At 31.4% G+C, this 17,238-nt stretch overlaps 1 protein-coding gene across 1 annotated transcript in view; it reads right to left on the reverse strand.

The window, feature by feature from the left end:
- LOC134705721 (neuroendocrine convertase 2-like) overlaps positions 1-17,238 on the reverse strand; it is a 37,328-nt gene that overhangs the window by 8,195 nt on the left and 11,895 nt on the right. Inside the window, exons 5-10 of the mRNA XM_063564441.1 lie at positions 10,223-10,345; positions 8,229-8,318; positions 6,046-6,174; positions 5,583-5,650; positions 2,438-2,526; positions 179-360 (exon numbers count right to left, since the gene is read on the reverse strand). Of these exons, the coding sequence (XP_063420511.1) occupies positions 179-360; positions 2,438-2,526; positions 5,583-5,650; positions 6,046-6,174; positions 8,229-8,318; positions 10,223-10,345 (681 nt within the window). The remainder of the gene's footprint in view (positions 1-178; positions 361-2,437; positions 2,527-5,582; positions 5,651-6,045; positions 6,175-8,228; positions 8,319-10,222; positions 10,346-17,238) is intronic.

Here is a 17,238-nt window from a genome sequence, read left to right on the forward strand (position 1 = left end):
AAGGTATACGAAATATTTTAGCTGTTATTATTTTGGCGGATGAAAACTTTTATTAATACCTTTGCATGTACACCTTTAATTTGGCGGAATTTATTTTGGCGATTTTCTTCTATCCGCGAAAATGAGCGAAAATTAACACCCCGCGAAAATAACCCGCTATACGGTATTTTCAACTCACATTTGTTACCCCATTTATAAATGCTTCTTCCAACACTTCACTAACTGGTAAATATCCATACGCTTGTCCTGGTCCCCAGCTGTTGCTATAAATATCGATTTCCTCCATTTCATGAGACAGGTATCTTGCTAGTTCCACGTCGGTGGCACTTAAGCTTCCAGTTGAGTCAAGTACAGCAACACCTAGTATGTTCAACAAAAAAATATATACAAGTAATTTCCTTTTTTGATATAATGTATAAGTCTCATTGTCTTTTTTCTCCTAACATACAAAAAAAATACAAGCGACATTTCAAAACACATTGCACATTAGAATCGATTTAAACTTTATCCATGTATAAATTTAACTCAAGAAGTGAATAATTAAAACTGTCGGTGGGACTTAGACTTCATCTGTTCATTGATTCCATTTGGTGCCAGCATTTTTATTTTCCAAGATATTTCCCAAGTGGTTCTCTCCTCTATAGACCAGTCAGTGTTTTGGTTTTTGATGATATTAGTCTGTCTATTGAGATCTGCCAAAGTGTTGACACGGTTCTCACATGTCGACTGAGAAGAAGATTATATTGAAAATGTTTTTGTAATCGTTTTTACAAATTCACTTTCTTATGATGATCTGGATGTAGGGAATGTTCTTGGTACAGTGTTTTGGATGAAAACTATAAAGTAGAGGGATACTGATAATTGCCTTTATTTGTTTATTATGTAGATTATTGTTTATCATAACGATTCATTTTCCGTGTACGAATTATCATTGACTGACATATGTATACAATGTGTGTATGTTCACCTCTGATTTTTACTAGTATTTGATTTGACCAAATGACATGAAAACTATAATTGATATGTGTTTTATTATATTATTCCTTTGACCATTTGTTTTCTGGGTTTGTTTCCGTATAAATATAAAATGAAAGACCAATATTCACTCACATTGTTATTTTAAAATCTTATACTAATACAAATAATAGGTCTGTTGACTGCCTTTTCATTATTGTTAAGGTGGTACCTAACACTACATGGAGATAACTCTGTAAATTCAGTTGAACGTTTTAATTACGTTGTGTTGTGAAGGGAATATTAAGCTTCTCAATGATCAAAATTAGTGTTTGTCAAACTGCTTTATAATCAGTGTATTTTTTCTGATAAAATAGTTGGTTAAAATGTTTTGAAATTTTTATATTTTGTCAAATGGTCAAAGTAAATATTCTGTCAAGGTTTTATGAAAATTAAACGAGCCAAATGGTGTTGGGAACCACCTTAAGCAAAATGGCTAGCAAGGAAACATTCACAAATGTCATTGTTATCTTTTTCTTAGAATTGTTCTCATGTTTTCAGAACGATAATATTATACTTTGTTGTAGACGTATTAATGTGAACACTGCTATTATCATATGTTTTCTGTTTCACATTCGACAATATGCTGCTCAATTTAATCTGCCACAATTAAGGTTCGAACTTACACAAAACGTCACTCCCTTCACATTATAAGCGAATTGGGTTCTTTCACAGCTATTTAAATCAACTTAATCCAAACGATGAAAGGTAAGTTTAATCATACATTGGTAATCTGTACATGCAAGGCATTAACATTTTCATCTTTATTTAAACATAATCTTCTATCTTTTGCTATATAGATATAAGAACATGTGGTATGGGTGCAAATGAGACAACTCTCCATCCAAGCCATAATTTGTAAAAAGTAAAGGTCAAAGCACGGTCTTCAATACAGAGCTACAACAAGCTATTATAGCATATAAAATTGTGAATGGAAATGAGAAATGTGTCTAGAGCAGACAACATCCGAATGCCCTCAACGGGTCTTCAATGCATCGAGAAACTTTTTCAGGCCCCTAAGCAACACTGTGTATGATGGATAATGAACGTCATACTTAACTAAAAAAATATACACGAGAAACTAAAATTAAAAACCATACAAGACAAACAAAGGCCAGAGGCTCCTTACTTATAACATGTACATACATTCCAACTTTTGATAAAACCGACATTACGTATGTTCGTTGCCGCAAGATTTGGCATATCAATGTACAGTGAAACCCGTATCAAGAAGGCCACATAAGGGAGAGCAAATAAATTGTCTCATAACACAGGTGGACTTTTTGATACAGGTGCAATTTAAATGAAATGTACTACAAGAGGATCTTAAATAGTGATATCTTAACAGAGGTGATTGCTTAATACATGTGGTCTCTTGAACAGGTTTCACTGTTGTCAATTCGTGGCAACTCCCACAACTCACCTACTCCTGTTGCATTATATGCTATTCCAACAGTACATACGTTGTTTCCAGGTTTTGATAGTATTATTCCTGCTACGGCGGTACCATGACTATAAAATATATATTGATTTATTGCAGGGAACGTCTACTATATATGAATCAGATAAGCAGATTTATTTACAAAATACCCGACATTTCATTTCACCAAATTGCACCTTGGTATGGGAAAATGAATTTCTTGCATGATATCATATTTGTGCATTTATGTCATGAGAAAAGTATAATATATCTATGAAAATACGTAAAAGAATAAGATTGTTTGATAAACCTTCAAATTCGAATGTATGACAATTACGCAGTTCTTGATGAATTGTTACACAGTCGTAATTTCATACGTATTACAAATGTTGATTCGAACAAACATCCTGGAGACATTTTCTTAAACCTTGGAAGCCATCGTTTAATATGTAAGCTGCCGAACAAGAGAGGGAAATATAAAATATACCATAGCTGTTTTTATTTTTATGTGAACTATGTATCCAATTTTGTGTGATTGTTTTGAAAAAAATGTTGATTTTTCTTTATGAATTGTGCTATATCTCCTTAATCAGCTAGACAAATTAAAAGAAAATATAAAGAGAACAAGTAGAAAATATCAATAGCTTAAATTAGAAGAAAGACAAACAACACCAGGACCAAAAGACCACAAGAAATATAGTAGTCCACAAACCACATAAAAAAAACCAAATATGAGCAAAACGATACCCACACAGGTAGGTACTCGTTTACCGCGAAAGAGTGAGCAGTTCGTGATCAACCAGTTTCAACCTTCATGTTGAGTCGATAAAAGACTAAAACACACCTGTTTGTCAAACAAAACTTCATAACGGAATAAAACATATTGTTTTTTCATGTTGAGATTACCTGGAATATATGAAATATTGAGCAAAAATCAATGATTCAATCCTTTATTTCAAAAGGAAGTAAACGGAAGGATAAGTTATTACTAAAAAAAATGTTTCAAACTTTTGTTTTTTGTTTCAAATATATCAGCTTATCGATCTCATGTCCATTTATTCAATGATTTATAACATGACTGTTGATTGTCTCCCTTATTTAATGATTTATAGCATGATTGTTTATTGTCTCCCTTATAGTAATATTTTATAGCACGATTGTTGATTGTCTCCCTTATTGTAATGATTTATAGCATGATTGTTGATTGTCTCCCTTATTGTTATGATTTATAGCATGATTGTTGATTGTATCCCTTATTGTAATGATTTATAGCATGATTGTTGATTGTCTCCCTTGTTTAATGATTTATAGCATGATTGTTTATTGTCTCCCTTATTGTAATGATTTATAACATGATTGTTGATTGTCTCCCTTATTGTAATGATTTATAGCATGATTGTTGATTGTCTCCCTTATTGTTATGATTTATAGCATGATTATTGATTGTCTCCCTTATTTAATGATTTATAGCATGATTGTTGATTGTCTCCCTTATTTAATGATTTATAGCATGACTGTTGATTGTCTCCATTATTTAATGATTTATAGCATGAATGTTGATTGTCTCCCTTATTTTATGATTTATAGCATGATTGTTTATTGTCTCCCTTATTGTAATGATTTATAGCATGATTATTGATTGTTTCCCTTGTTGTAATGATTTATAGCATGATTGTTGATTGTCTCCCTTATTGTTATGATTTATAGCATGCTTGTTAATTGTCTCCCTTATTTAATGATTTATAGCATGATTGTTTATTATCTCCCTTATTTAATGATTTATAGCATGACTGTTGATTGTCACCCTTATTTAATGATTTTTAACATGATTGTTTATTGTCTCCCTTATTGTAATGATTTATAGCATGATTGTTGATTGTCTCCCTTATTGTAATGATTTATAGCATGATTGTTGATTGTCTCCCTTATTGTTATGATTAATAGCATGATTGTTGATTGTCTCCCTTATTGTAATGATTTATAGCATGATTGTTGATTGTCTTCCTTATTTAATGATTTATAGCATGACTGTTGATTTTTGTAAACATCTTCATTTTTCAATATTTTCCATGTGCTTTTATATTTAAATTATAATTATACACACTGCAGCAAACTATGAATAAATAAAAACAGTAGATGCTTGTTCAAGCCTTAAGGAAGAAATTCATCCTTGGGACTAATTGCACGCAATAATATTTCTTAAAACTTTACAATAACTATTCTTGTATCATATACATAACAGTTGTGCATAACTGAGACTTTCTTTAAATTAGAAAATTCAGAATCACAATTTACATAGAACAAGTGCAAGTAATGAAATAAAACAGTATGTATTATATAAAAACCCCAAACAGTGATGACCTATGCTGGCATATGGTTTTTGTTCTGAATAACTAGACACAGAAATGCGCTCCTGAATGTATTACTTTTTGTTTTCATATTTCAGTCCTTTCATTTTTTTAATCCTTACTGTAACTAAGGAAACATCAAAACTTCACTAAGACTGTTTTAACTGCTTACACATCTGTTTTTAGCCCTGGTAATGTTTTCAAACATCTTAATATCAGGTTTAAGTAATGAAAAACCATCACTGCACACATACTTCTTTGCAAAAACCTTTTGAAACTTGCGGTATATTATTTCTTGTTATTTGACCAGTCAAAAATAATTTCTATTTACCTCTAATCACAAAAAGTAATATATGACGAATCGTTACTTAAGCATTCTATTTAATATGTAATCTTTAATTGCATGCTTGATTAAAAAGATTTTTTTTTATTTAGCTTGTTAGAAACAAACTGAGCATATCTTTTCTAGTTGCGCTACATCTTTAATAAAGGCAGTAGAAGTTTATCGTTGTTAAAATTGTATAAAAAATTAACTAAACCAAGTTAAGAGACACGAATTGAGGAAATCAGCTGTTTCTGATGAAGTCTTTTCAAGACAAAATGTCTAAATTTCATATCATCTTTTACATGAAAAAATGCATTTCTCTTACAACCAAAAGCTTCCGAAATTTCCTTTTCAAATTTTGACACAGCGGCATCTCTGTGGTTTCCATCTGCTAAAACATATGATTTTTTTAGATTTGTTTTACCTTTTTAAAACCTACTCTGCTTGTTGACTTGTTCTACTTTTTAAAACTTACGCTGCAGATTGACCTTCTGGTCTAGGATTATTATCGTTGTCAACGTAATCATAATGGAGATCACTAATCTGAAATAGAAACAGCGTTATGTGTGAAACGTATTGATAATAAAACAAATCCTGACATTCTTATAATGAGACTTAACAAAGCATTTTAGTGACAATGAGCAATACGAGATGTTCCCGATATGGAGCATGATCTGGTTACCCTATACAGGTACATTTGATCACCAAAAGTTTATTTTGGAGCTCGTGTTTCTCAGTCTTTGGTTTTATATGTAGCGTTTTGTCCCCATCCATTTTCATGTTTTCCCTTGCCTTGTCACTTTTACATTGAATTATGAGTTAAAATAGCTATTTGGTGACTTCTGCCTTCATTCAATGTTAAAATTTTAACATAGAACGTTCGTTTACATAAGGTCTGTCTCGAACTCGTTGTTGTTTTGGTGAATAGTGACATTTACCAGATTATCCTTCATATCTTCATGGTCCAAATCCAAGTACTGGTCAACAATAGCTACTTTTACGCCTGCTCCGGTGATTCCGAGATCCCAAGCAGCTTGAACATTAATTGAAGGTAATACACCACCATTCTGAAATAATGTAATGTACAGAAGGACATTTGGAATGATTACCAAAGAGACAAAAAGTCTAAAGTGTTATGGATTTTGGTATATGATGTGAGGGTGTACCTTACATTTGGAAAAGAGGAATGGTACAGAAATAATGTTACACTTTTTAAAATTATAATTTATTTCACAAAAGATGTATTGAGATTTGCAATTCCCTCAATAACGTTTCATTGTGTGAAATTTTGAAAGATACTAATCGCGTATGACTGAAATAGAAAAGGCAAAGCGGAATGGTGTATGAAGTGAATTGTATGGTGTAAACTGTAGAGGGTACGGGGCCTGGTGTAATGGGTTGTTGTGTGTGGTGTTATGGTTATATAATGAAATGGTGCGCGGTGTGTTGTGTTATGATATAAAGCAGTGTGGTGCAATGGTATACGTGTTCTTGTTTTCATCATTTAAGGACTGTACCGTAGTCAACAATAGTGTGATTTGTGGGCAATTGTTGCAATTTGTTGTCTTTTTTAAAAATCCCATTTACCTATAATAATTTTCTTAATTTTCCATGCCAATACATTACATGTCTTGTAACAGTGATGTGGAAAACTTAAACATACCCACAGTCAGCGGTACACATGTTTGAGTTAGACGTATTGATTTGTTACAAGTTGATAATATTTCGTTGGAATATTTGGATTATTTGTTTTATTATGTTGATTTGTAATTCAATTAAGTAAATGGCAGAAACTAGACCTGTTTCTTTTCAATTCAATATCGCCTTTTTTTCGTAGATAAGAGGGTGTATTTCAATTGAGTAATTTTTTTATTGTAACTTATGCCAAAAAAAAACCCCGACGAAAATAAATAAAATTTGTATATACATGTATAAGCATCTATCGGGATGATTTTTCGTTTACTTTAAAAAAGAGGGACGAAAGATACCACAGGGAAAGTCAAACTCATCAATCAAAAATAAGCTGACAACGCCAGGGCTAAAAATGAAAAAGACAAACAATAGTACACATGACACACCATAGAAAACTGTCATGATTCAGTTGTATCAGAAACGCTATAAATCCATTTTTGAATCCAGAGATATATAAGAAATCGAAAAATTTGGTAAGGAATATACACAAATCATCAAACAATAATAGAAAAATCCACCTAAGGTCAGTTGCATGAGAAATTTAGAACCTTAGTACCCAAATAATTTCCAAATCAATACATAGAAAGATATGCTTAAAATTCTAGTTTAAAAGCACTATCTACTGTGCTGATGATATCTCCGATGACTTATAGTCCACCAGCCGCGGTTTCGAACCAGTGCCTTAAATAATGAATAACACATAATATATACTTCTTAAGCGGCTTACTCTGTTTACACTTTATGCTTTAATTCAGACTCCCATTATATCATGTATATAGTAATATAGAATGTTTAGACAATTGCAAATATATATATATTTTCTAGGCACTTTATATATATATATTTATATGGCCTTTCAAAAATCCGGATCTGGTGTACTAAAAAAATATTGACACCGTATGTTTGTGGCATTACATCGTGGCCATTAGTTAAATTTGTTTTTCTGTTTAGTATGAAATTTATTTTAAGATCCATTTTGTTACATCTTGTGATCAATTTTATTTGGCAATCGCCAATGGCAGTCAGCAGGGTTAAAGAACATCAGTTGTTCGAGCTGTTAGTCAAATGCGTTTTGTTTAAATATACTTTTTCACTTTTTTTGTCTTTTGGAAAATGTTGTTTGTGCTGTTTTTAGACCCTTCTACAACGAAATTCGTTTAATATGCACACGTATAAAAATTGCGGTTTTTATCCAACGCAATCATAGGTTTGAACGTAGTTTTCAATTTAGACTCGTATATATATATATATATACCAATAAGTGTAATGTACAAATGTTTGTGTTTCGTAAACTTGTGATGAATGGCTCCAGTCTCATTGAAAATTACACAACAATTTCCTATTGATTTCAAGAATAACTTACTTACCACTCATTTCTAAATAAAATTTAAACTAATTCACTTACTAAAATTCAAACTATCTTACTTACAATATTCCAGAATTTAGGGTCACTTATTTCGGTTGGATTGACACTGCTTGTCACAAAATGGAACTTTCTTTGAACTTTGATGTTTTTAACCTGAAAATAACAGCCAAAAGGTATAGAACCACTAATTCAGGCTCGACCGGAAAGAACATACAAGAAAGTAATACATATTTTAAATAAATTAGTCCCTACGCATAGCTATATCTGTGTCAATGGTGGGATTATTCTGAAATTTTTAGTATCAAATGAAAGCTTGAGAACTTGGGATCACTGTAAAACCCTTATTGAAAGTTTAACTTGAATAATAAAGAAGCATATGCAATTTTGATAGGGGACACATTTGGCCTGATGTTCAGATTGAAAGTTCCGTTTTTTTGTACTATCAAACTTCCAATACCAGTACGCTCTAATATGCAATTAAAGGTATGTTGATTTTTGAAGTCCGGATAAGGTACAGTTTTGACATGAAATAACTTCCACTTTATTTGAACTTAAAACGAAGGAGTAATTTCTGCTTCAAATTGCAGAATTTAACATATAAAGCAATGGGTATGAATAAGTGGATTTAAAAATAATAATGCATGCAGTCATATATAACAAATGAAATAACATCAAAATTAAAATAAAAGTCTGGAAAACCAATTTCATATACGAATCCCTATATTATTAATTTAATTTATCGTTTACTAAGTATTTATAAATTTTAAACAGAGTGTGTACTTAAGGTAGCACATTTCAAAGATTTTTTTTACTTCCAATCACTAACCTTTGAAATGCTGTAACTTTCTTATGAATGCATAGAAAAAAATGAATGAGGTATACATAGATGAATAAAAGATTAATCTTTTACATGAATGCTATATTTTTATTATGCAATTATTATTTAATCAATTATTATGTAATTAGTGGCAAAATCTGGGTAAGTTAACTTGAATGAATTTAGCTCTCTCATCTCTTTATCTATACAGAAAATTTTAACGAAATCTTAATCAACACATTATGGGCTTCATAAGGGTGTCTCATATTGTCTCTATGGTATTCCATTCTCTAACAAATCTCTAATTAGTATAAACATCCTAACCACATAAAAGAAGATAATGTTTAATAAGGTGTAAAATTTGTTCCATACATTCTATATGAAATCTGAGACACTCTTTTGTAGATAATGGCCATAGGAACAACATATAATAAAATCAACCCTCTAGGGATGCATATGCAGAAGCTAATTCCATTTGAAAGTGGAAATTTGGTGAAAAATATTTTAGACACAGTTAACATTATAATTGGTTACATAATTGTTGCATAATACTAACATTGCAGTAATTTAAAAGAGTTATCTGTTAGCTATCCAAAACTACCACTTTCATAAATTTTCAAGCATTATTAAGAAAGTTAAAGCATTTTAAAACGTTGGAGTTATAATATCTTTGTATTGTGCTACCTTAAATATGAATTAATAGAAATCAAACTACCATTAGGCAAACGCTACAGGAAGAACGGTATAGTTTCACATGTATTGTGAAGTGTTGTTAGAAATCTTTTAACTAGTGCTAACAATGCAATTACTTTTTCTTATTCTTTGTTAATTTAACCCTTTCCAAACCCATAGTATACGATGATGTTATATATGTGTTGTTGCAAATGATGATGTTTGGACGCGTTTAGGGATCATAACCTGTATCAGTTCACTGGATGAAGAAAAATGTGCTAACAGGTGTTAATAGAATAACTTGCGAAAGGCACAAGGAGGGGATTTTTATTTTTTAGAAATGAAAATATATTTAATAATCATGGATCATTGGATGTATCCAATCTCGATAGTTAAATTATAAACCTTAAAGTCAATGATCAGTTTCAGACTTAAAAACTCGATAATTTAAATATTTCGATTGATAAATGCGATAATTCACTGGTTACAATGTAAGAATCTGTATTTTCCAGTACAATTCATTAATCTGTTAAGACTAAGTATGGGACATTGATATATATATATATACCTTCTTTTCTCTTTTGAGGGCAGTTACATCATCATCGTCATTGAGAGAATCAACATCTATTTCTGTAACTCTCTCGTCTTTATTGATCCTCAGAACATAAAATACTTTCTTTCCGAATTTCATCTATAAAACAATGAAACAAGTTTTAAACTGAAAGATTGGTCATTGTTGATTGCAAAAGAATATTGAATTAGCTGCCTTATTGTGAAATTCACTAAATCTGAACTAACGTATTATTATAAACATAAAACTCCAAACTAGTTCCCCCCAGATAATGTTACATTTAGCAAAACGTTGCTTCGTGTGAAGTGGTTAGAATTATATGGATTAAAATTCTCATTACGACATTTCTTAGTTTAATGTCATGCATGCTTGAAATTATTAGTTTAGCGTTAACATTCTCTAAATTTTATAGTTAATTGTACGTGTTCTAATCTTGAAAATGAAATAATTTTATACTGCCATAGTGTAATAAAATCAACAGTACCAATTTTGTTGCACCAGATGCGCATTTCGACAATACATGTCTCTTCAGTGATGCTCGTGGCCAAAATATTTGAAATCCAAAGCATACATAAAAGATGAAGAGCTATAATCCAAAAGGTCCAAAATGTATAGCCAAATTCGTTAAAGGAATCAGAGCTTTTCATGAGGGAGATACATTCCTTAATTTATAATAATTCCTAATATTTTGTAACAGCAAATTTCAATAACACAAAAAAATCCGTATTTTCATGCCAGTACCGAAGTGCTGGCTACTGGGCTGGTGATACCCTCGGGGACTAATAGTCCACCAGCAGAGGCATCGACCCAGTGGTAGTAATAAAATCAACGGTACCAATTTTGTTGCACCAGATGCGCATTTCGACAATACATGTCTCTTCAGTGATGCTCGTGGCCAAAATATTTGAAATCCAAAGCATATATAAAAGATGAAGAGCTATAATCCAAAAGGTCCAAAAAGTATAGCCAAATTCGTTAAAGGAATCAGAGCTTTGCATGAGGGAGATACATTCCTTAATTTATAATAATTCCTAATATTTTGTAACAGCAAATTTCAATAACACAAACAAATCCGTATTTTCATGCCAGTACCGAAGTACTGGCTACTGGGCTGGTGATACCCTCGGGGACTAATAGTCCACCAGCAGAGGCATCGACCCAGTGGTAGTAAGTTATATGACAACCCTTTAGCACATTTATGATTGCTCTAGAACCTGTCTATTTTGTATTTTGGCATTGCATAAGGTCATGTTTTTCTCTGACTGTGCATGACGTTTTTTTTCACTATGATATCTATAGGATGATGTATGTGTACTAGTATACTGATTGATATTTTAGTCTTTGATGCATCTATGTTTTGAAACTATTGTTTTCAGTTTTTTATGCTTTGTTTTCGTTGATGTATAAGTATACGTCCACGTCCATCGGTGTTTATTTAATATGTATTTCTATTTATATCCATCTGATGATTGAAACCATTTTCAACTGATTGTGGTCTTGTGTTGTAAAGTTACACCAGTTTTCTGTTTTTCACCATTTTTTCTACTTCATGATTCTGTCCAAAAATTATGCCTTTTGTTCTCGTTTGAAATGTTTTACACTTGTCATTGAGACCTTAATAGTTGACCATTCGGTTTGAGCTCTGTTCATTGTTGGAGGTAGCATGATGACCCAAGTTTGTTATTATCTGTAGCATTAATTTTGTGGAGAGTTGTCTCATAAACCCTTTTATCGCTATTTTGTGCATTTTTCCTTTGATCTTTTTTGTGATAATTTTCATATCATGCTACTCCCTTGAGATGGAAAATTATCGCTAGAAACTAAGCATGCACGTGGCGTTGCTTACGAAATTGACATGAAATTGACATGAAATTGACAACGTCGTCATAGGTAAAATAGCGATAAAAAGATTATCATTGTTCATCTCAACTCGATTGCCTTTCTCGCTTGAGCCGGGACGGCTCAAGCGAGAAAATCAATCTCGTTGAGATGATCACCGATAATCTAAAAATATCACATCTTCTTTCTTATACTTATGAGGTCAACTTGTTTCTATATGTTTAATTTCTGTTATTTATGTTTTATTTAAGAATTGAATGCTTCTTTTTGTAAATTCGTTGGAGTGTAAAAGCGTTGACCGAAGTACATTTTGTATGAAGCGCGGATGCCATTATCCACCAGAGACCAAATGACGTTAGCAACTATGGGTATGACGTTCATCAAAACATCAAAAACCCATATCGTATACAAGCTTACAAAAAGTTCAATCACAAAGAAATGAACTCCGACGAAAATTCCAAAACGGATAGTCCTTAATCAAATGACAAGATCAAAAGATAAAACACACCAAAGAATGGACAACAAAGGTCCTGACATGACATATGTTAAACAATTCAACAAAAAGAAAACTAACGTATGAACACAACCATAAAATTTAAGTGAACATAATATACACTGCAAACGATAAATAAAGGCAACAGTAGTATACCGCTGTTCAAAACTCATAAATCCATGGACAAAGACAAAATCGGGGTAACAAACTAAAACTGAGGGAAACACATTAAATATTAGAGGAGAACAACGACACAACAATAAAATGTAACACACACAAAAACGGACAAAGCATTCGACAAAATCCTATGGCATGAAAACCCCTGGATTAGAGGCTCCATAGTAAGCAATAGCCCTTTCTGGTTATTGCGGGTTTGAATATGATTACAAGCGCCCTATCCTGCCCCCTAGAATTGAATAGCAGTTTAACAGTACAATATAATAACAACTATACTCATCAGCCCGATACAATACACATAAAAAATTGACATGAACCCTAAGAGTAGTTGCAAATACGGAATACAATACCTATCTGTATTCATTATGCATACCTGTCTTAGGAAATTAAACGATTTATGTCGATTTAGTATTTCCTTGACATCATTTATGTCATATCCTGCTTTTAGTTTCATAACAATGTCATTAGTCGTTTGATCATGATCACTTTTTTTGCTCCTTTTTGCGATCAAATCGAAGTTTTTAAACACGCCGTTTATTCCAAGTCCCTCAATTTTCTTACGGTCTTTAATGTTTGTATTGTCCTTGTTGATAACTGAATTCGAACTTTGTTTTAAATTTTCTTTAGCGGTAATAGAACTGATCACAACGAGCATAAGAAATAGGAACATTATCAAAAATTAAAATTTGGTTTCAATTTGTTTGAAATATATCTAATTTTTTCAACTTTTCTTGGCAGCTGTTTTAAGATGTAATTGATTATATGTTTAAAATACGTCATTTACTGGAAAATGTAAACTCAAAAACCTTGTACTATTTGAAACAGATGTATCGCCCGAAAGAAAATATGTGTGCTATTTGCTTGTTTTGCTGTTTAAATAAATAGGTATTGGAGAATATTAAAAACAATAACGTTTCTATCCTAGATAGTTCAACAGGTCTACTCGGTTGAAACAATGGAAAACTATGCAAAGATTTATATATGCATCATATCTTGGGTAAAGAGATCTGTAAACTGTTCCCAACAAGACAAGTCCGAAAGATGTTTGATTTTTTTTTGCTTTTTTAACGTCGTATTGGTTTTCATTTCGAAACCTTCCGATTTTGACGGTTACATTTCATGAATATAATTTTTTAATTGTTTGGGTACGAATATAGCCGAAGAAATAATAATAATAAAATAATGAAATATGTATTATATTTTGATATTTGAAATACAGTTTTAACAAGTATACCACCAATATTGAAAATTGAAGACTAAAATAAATGCAAATAAGTATTCCTACAAAATAATTTTGAAATTCCATAGCCTCCGTTCTGAAATATAGAAACTCACTAAATAATCATTGATTTTAAGTCAATTTGTACCTGATCTGTTTTTATTCAATTAAGAAATTACAGTAAAAATGTGGATACTACTATGCAAAAGGCCGTTCAGATCTATATTCTAATAAACTGAAAAATGTAAATGTTGGTAACAATCTTTTAGGTACAGCCTTTATGTTAAAGCCATACACGGGTTGAACTGTAACAGTGAGTCAAAGTTTTTCTCTGTAAAGAGTTTTGAAAAAAAGTTAAATCACAAAAAAACTTAACTCCGAGGAAAATTTTAAACGGTAATACGAAACAAAGATTTAAACACATCAAACGATGGACAAAAACTGTCATATTCCTGACTCTGTACAGGTATTTTTACTTTTAAATGTAGAAAATGGTGGATTGAACCTGTTTTATTATAGCGCCAAACTTTTCACTTATATCACAGTCTCATCAACTTCCATCAGAAATAATAGGTAAAATTGTCAAAATAGGGATATATCAGTCATCACTGTGTTACAATCTCAATAGAACAAAAACAAACAAATATTTAACAAAGAAGCACAAAGAGCATCTATCAAATTTCACAACCGCATTCATTGCTTACCTATATATGTATTTTAAATCAACCCATTTGGGATTGAAATATTTGAAGTCCTGTGAAGAAATTTGTAAAAGAGATAGGAAGGCAAATGGTAAATATTTTTTTTCTTATTTCAATTCTCATGAAAGAAAAAAATATTCACAATATAAGTTTATGAAAATTGGCAATCCCATTAAGATCGGGGTCGAACACACTTCTTTATGATAATTCAAATCCTCGCCTCAGAGATGACAGGATATAAAATTAACCATTTTACTACACTCCAAATTAAAAAAAAGTAAAGCAACATTGTTTTGTTCAATACATGATAAATTAACAACAACAACAATCAATAAACCTACTCCAAACATGTATTAAAACTTGCACGTTGATTCAAATTTATTTGATATTAGTATTCTCATGTATTTGATTTTCTTTTAAAAAGATATAGATTGTAAACAAATACTATAAAAACTTAAGAATAAATGAACTCAACCACCCCATATAGTTTGAAACAGATGTAACACAAGAAGAAACACATAGGTTAGAGAGTAAATGACGCAGTTTTATTCTTATGGAAAAGATTTCATCGTCATATGTAAAAATATGTAATTAATTTTCGTCTTGTCTAATAGACATATTTGTATTTACAGACTTCATTGTGGAAAACAATCAATTCACTGTTTCCCTTTTCGTGTGATGAGCACACGTTACAAATATAAACGATATCAATATATTCGCTATAACATAACAATGAAATGGTGAAAAATAATAATTTGATCTTTAATATGAACATTTTTATTGAACTGAGAAATTCTAAAATATATTGGGTTCTACCCCATGTCATCTGCATTGACAATTTTTCAAGAGGTCAAATGTTCACACATCTTCTGACGTCAAATGTGGGAATGATTTCAATACCCACAGTGACCAGCTTTGTGATTAAGGATCCTCATCTTGTAATAGAATTTGTTTGACATTGGTAAGATAATGGTCAATTACATGCTCCAACATAGATTGAAAATGTTTGAGCATCAAATTCACTTGTACCAGAACATCTGAATTTAGCGAATCTTTGTGAGAAATGGTCTTCTTCAATCTTTGTCAATCAATCATGGTATTTTTCAATTTTTAAACGTTTGTATCTTCAAAATCATGGAAAAGCACAAAAGAAATCACTTTATTGGTCGTTATTTTACTGATAAATGGAATATTGCCATTTAACTCGTACACTAACTACTACAGTCATAAGGGAGAAACAGAGTTCCAGTTATCCCTTTTCTATACTGGTTAATGAGGATTGCCACTCCAAGATGATTGTTAAAAACTGACCATTATACAAACAAACTTTAAAAGGTCAAACCAATTAATAAAAACCTTTTAAATCATATTTTCATATCACATCACGAGTGACCGAGTACACCTTAAAAAACCAGACCATTCTATTGAAGGCGAATGTAGTCACGACAAATCATTGTAAAATAATTATTGATCCTTATATAACGAACACATTCGTATGTACTCATTATTCATTATTAACTTTGTGTTATATGTCTTTCTTATAAAATTTTAGCTAACTGAAAGTTTTATAACTCTTATTATAATAGAATTTTCATTAAAATATGGGCTATTGTTTCAAGTGTCGTTCTAAATAAAAATGTTGATCTCAGCTAGACGTTGCCTAATTTCTACAACGTCAATAAGGATGACTAAACTTATAACAACACCGATAAATATCACTCCTATGATTCCAATCTGCTTTGAAGATTTTCTACTATCTTGAGCACTATTTCTTTTGCGTTTGTACGATGAAAGTTTTGTTTTGTTTAACTTCAATTCGTATATTGTTTTAAAAGTATAGGTTCGAGGATTTGCTCTAATTCCGATTTGGAATAACCATACAAAGATGCCCAAAACTTGTCAGTTTGCCATCCTATATCAGAACAAGGACAATAACAGGACGTAGTTTCTAAAATAAAAAAAATCTTTCATTAATGAATCATACGTTAAAAAAGATCGTCTGCCACCATGCAACAACAAATGAAGGCAACATATCGTGTTCACAAATACCTGTAATAACACTGAGATGGGTTATGATTACCAATGAGACAACTATCTCTCAGAGTTCAAATAAGCAACTAGGGTAGAGGTATACGACCATGAGCAACACTCGTACCGCATTATATATATGGAAAATTGTGGAGCACATTAAGGTTCTTTGTCCTTGCATCCATACGAAACAAAATGTCTCGATTCTTAATTTCTTACACATCATTGGCCTTCAATTATTCGGCTTTGAGCGTTTCCTGATGAAGGTTAAAGAAGGGCATAGGACGTATGCAATTAATGACCTGTTGTTTTCATTTTTTAAACGGTGATATAAGTTTAATCAGAAAATAAACGGTAACAATAATGAAAACCTTCAGATAACAGATTCGACAGCTGTGATATTGGAACCTTTTGGTTATATAAAGTATAAAAGAATTATACATCATCTTGATCTATTTGCCGCTATTTACGAATTGTTCCTTTGATCTAAATCATTGATAATTTCCTTTCTCTCAGTAGAGGGATATGAAAAATTATTCATAGAAACTTAGGACGT

Source organism: Mytilus trossulus, chromosome 2 (genome assembly GCF_036588685.1).
Source record: "Mytilus trossulus isolate FHL-02 chromosome 2, PNRI_Mtr1.1.1.hap1, whole genome shotgun sequence".
Taxonomy (NCBI): domain Eukaryota; kingdom Metazoa; phylum Mollusca; class Bivalvia; order Mytilida; family Mytilidae; genus Mytilus; species Mytilus trossulus.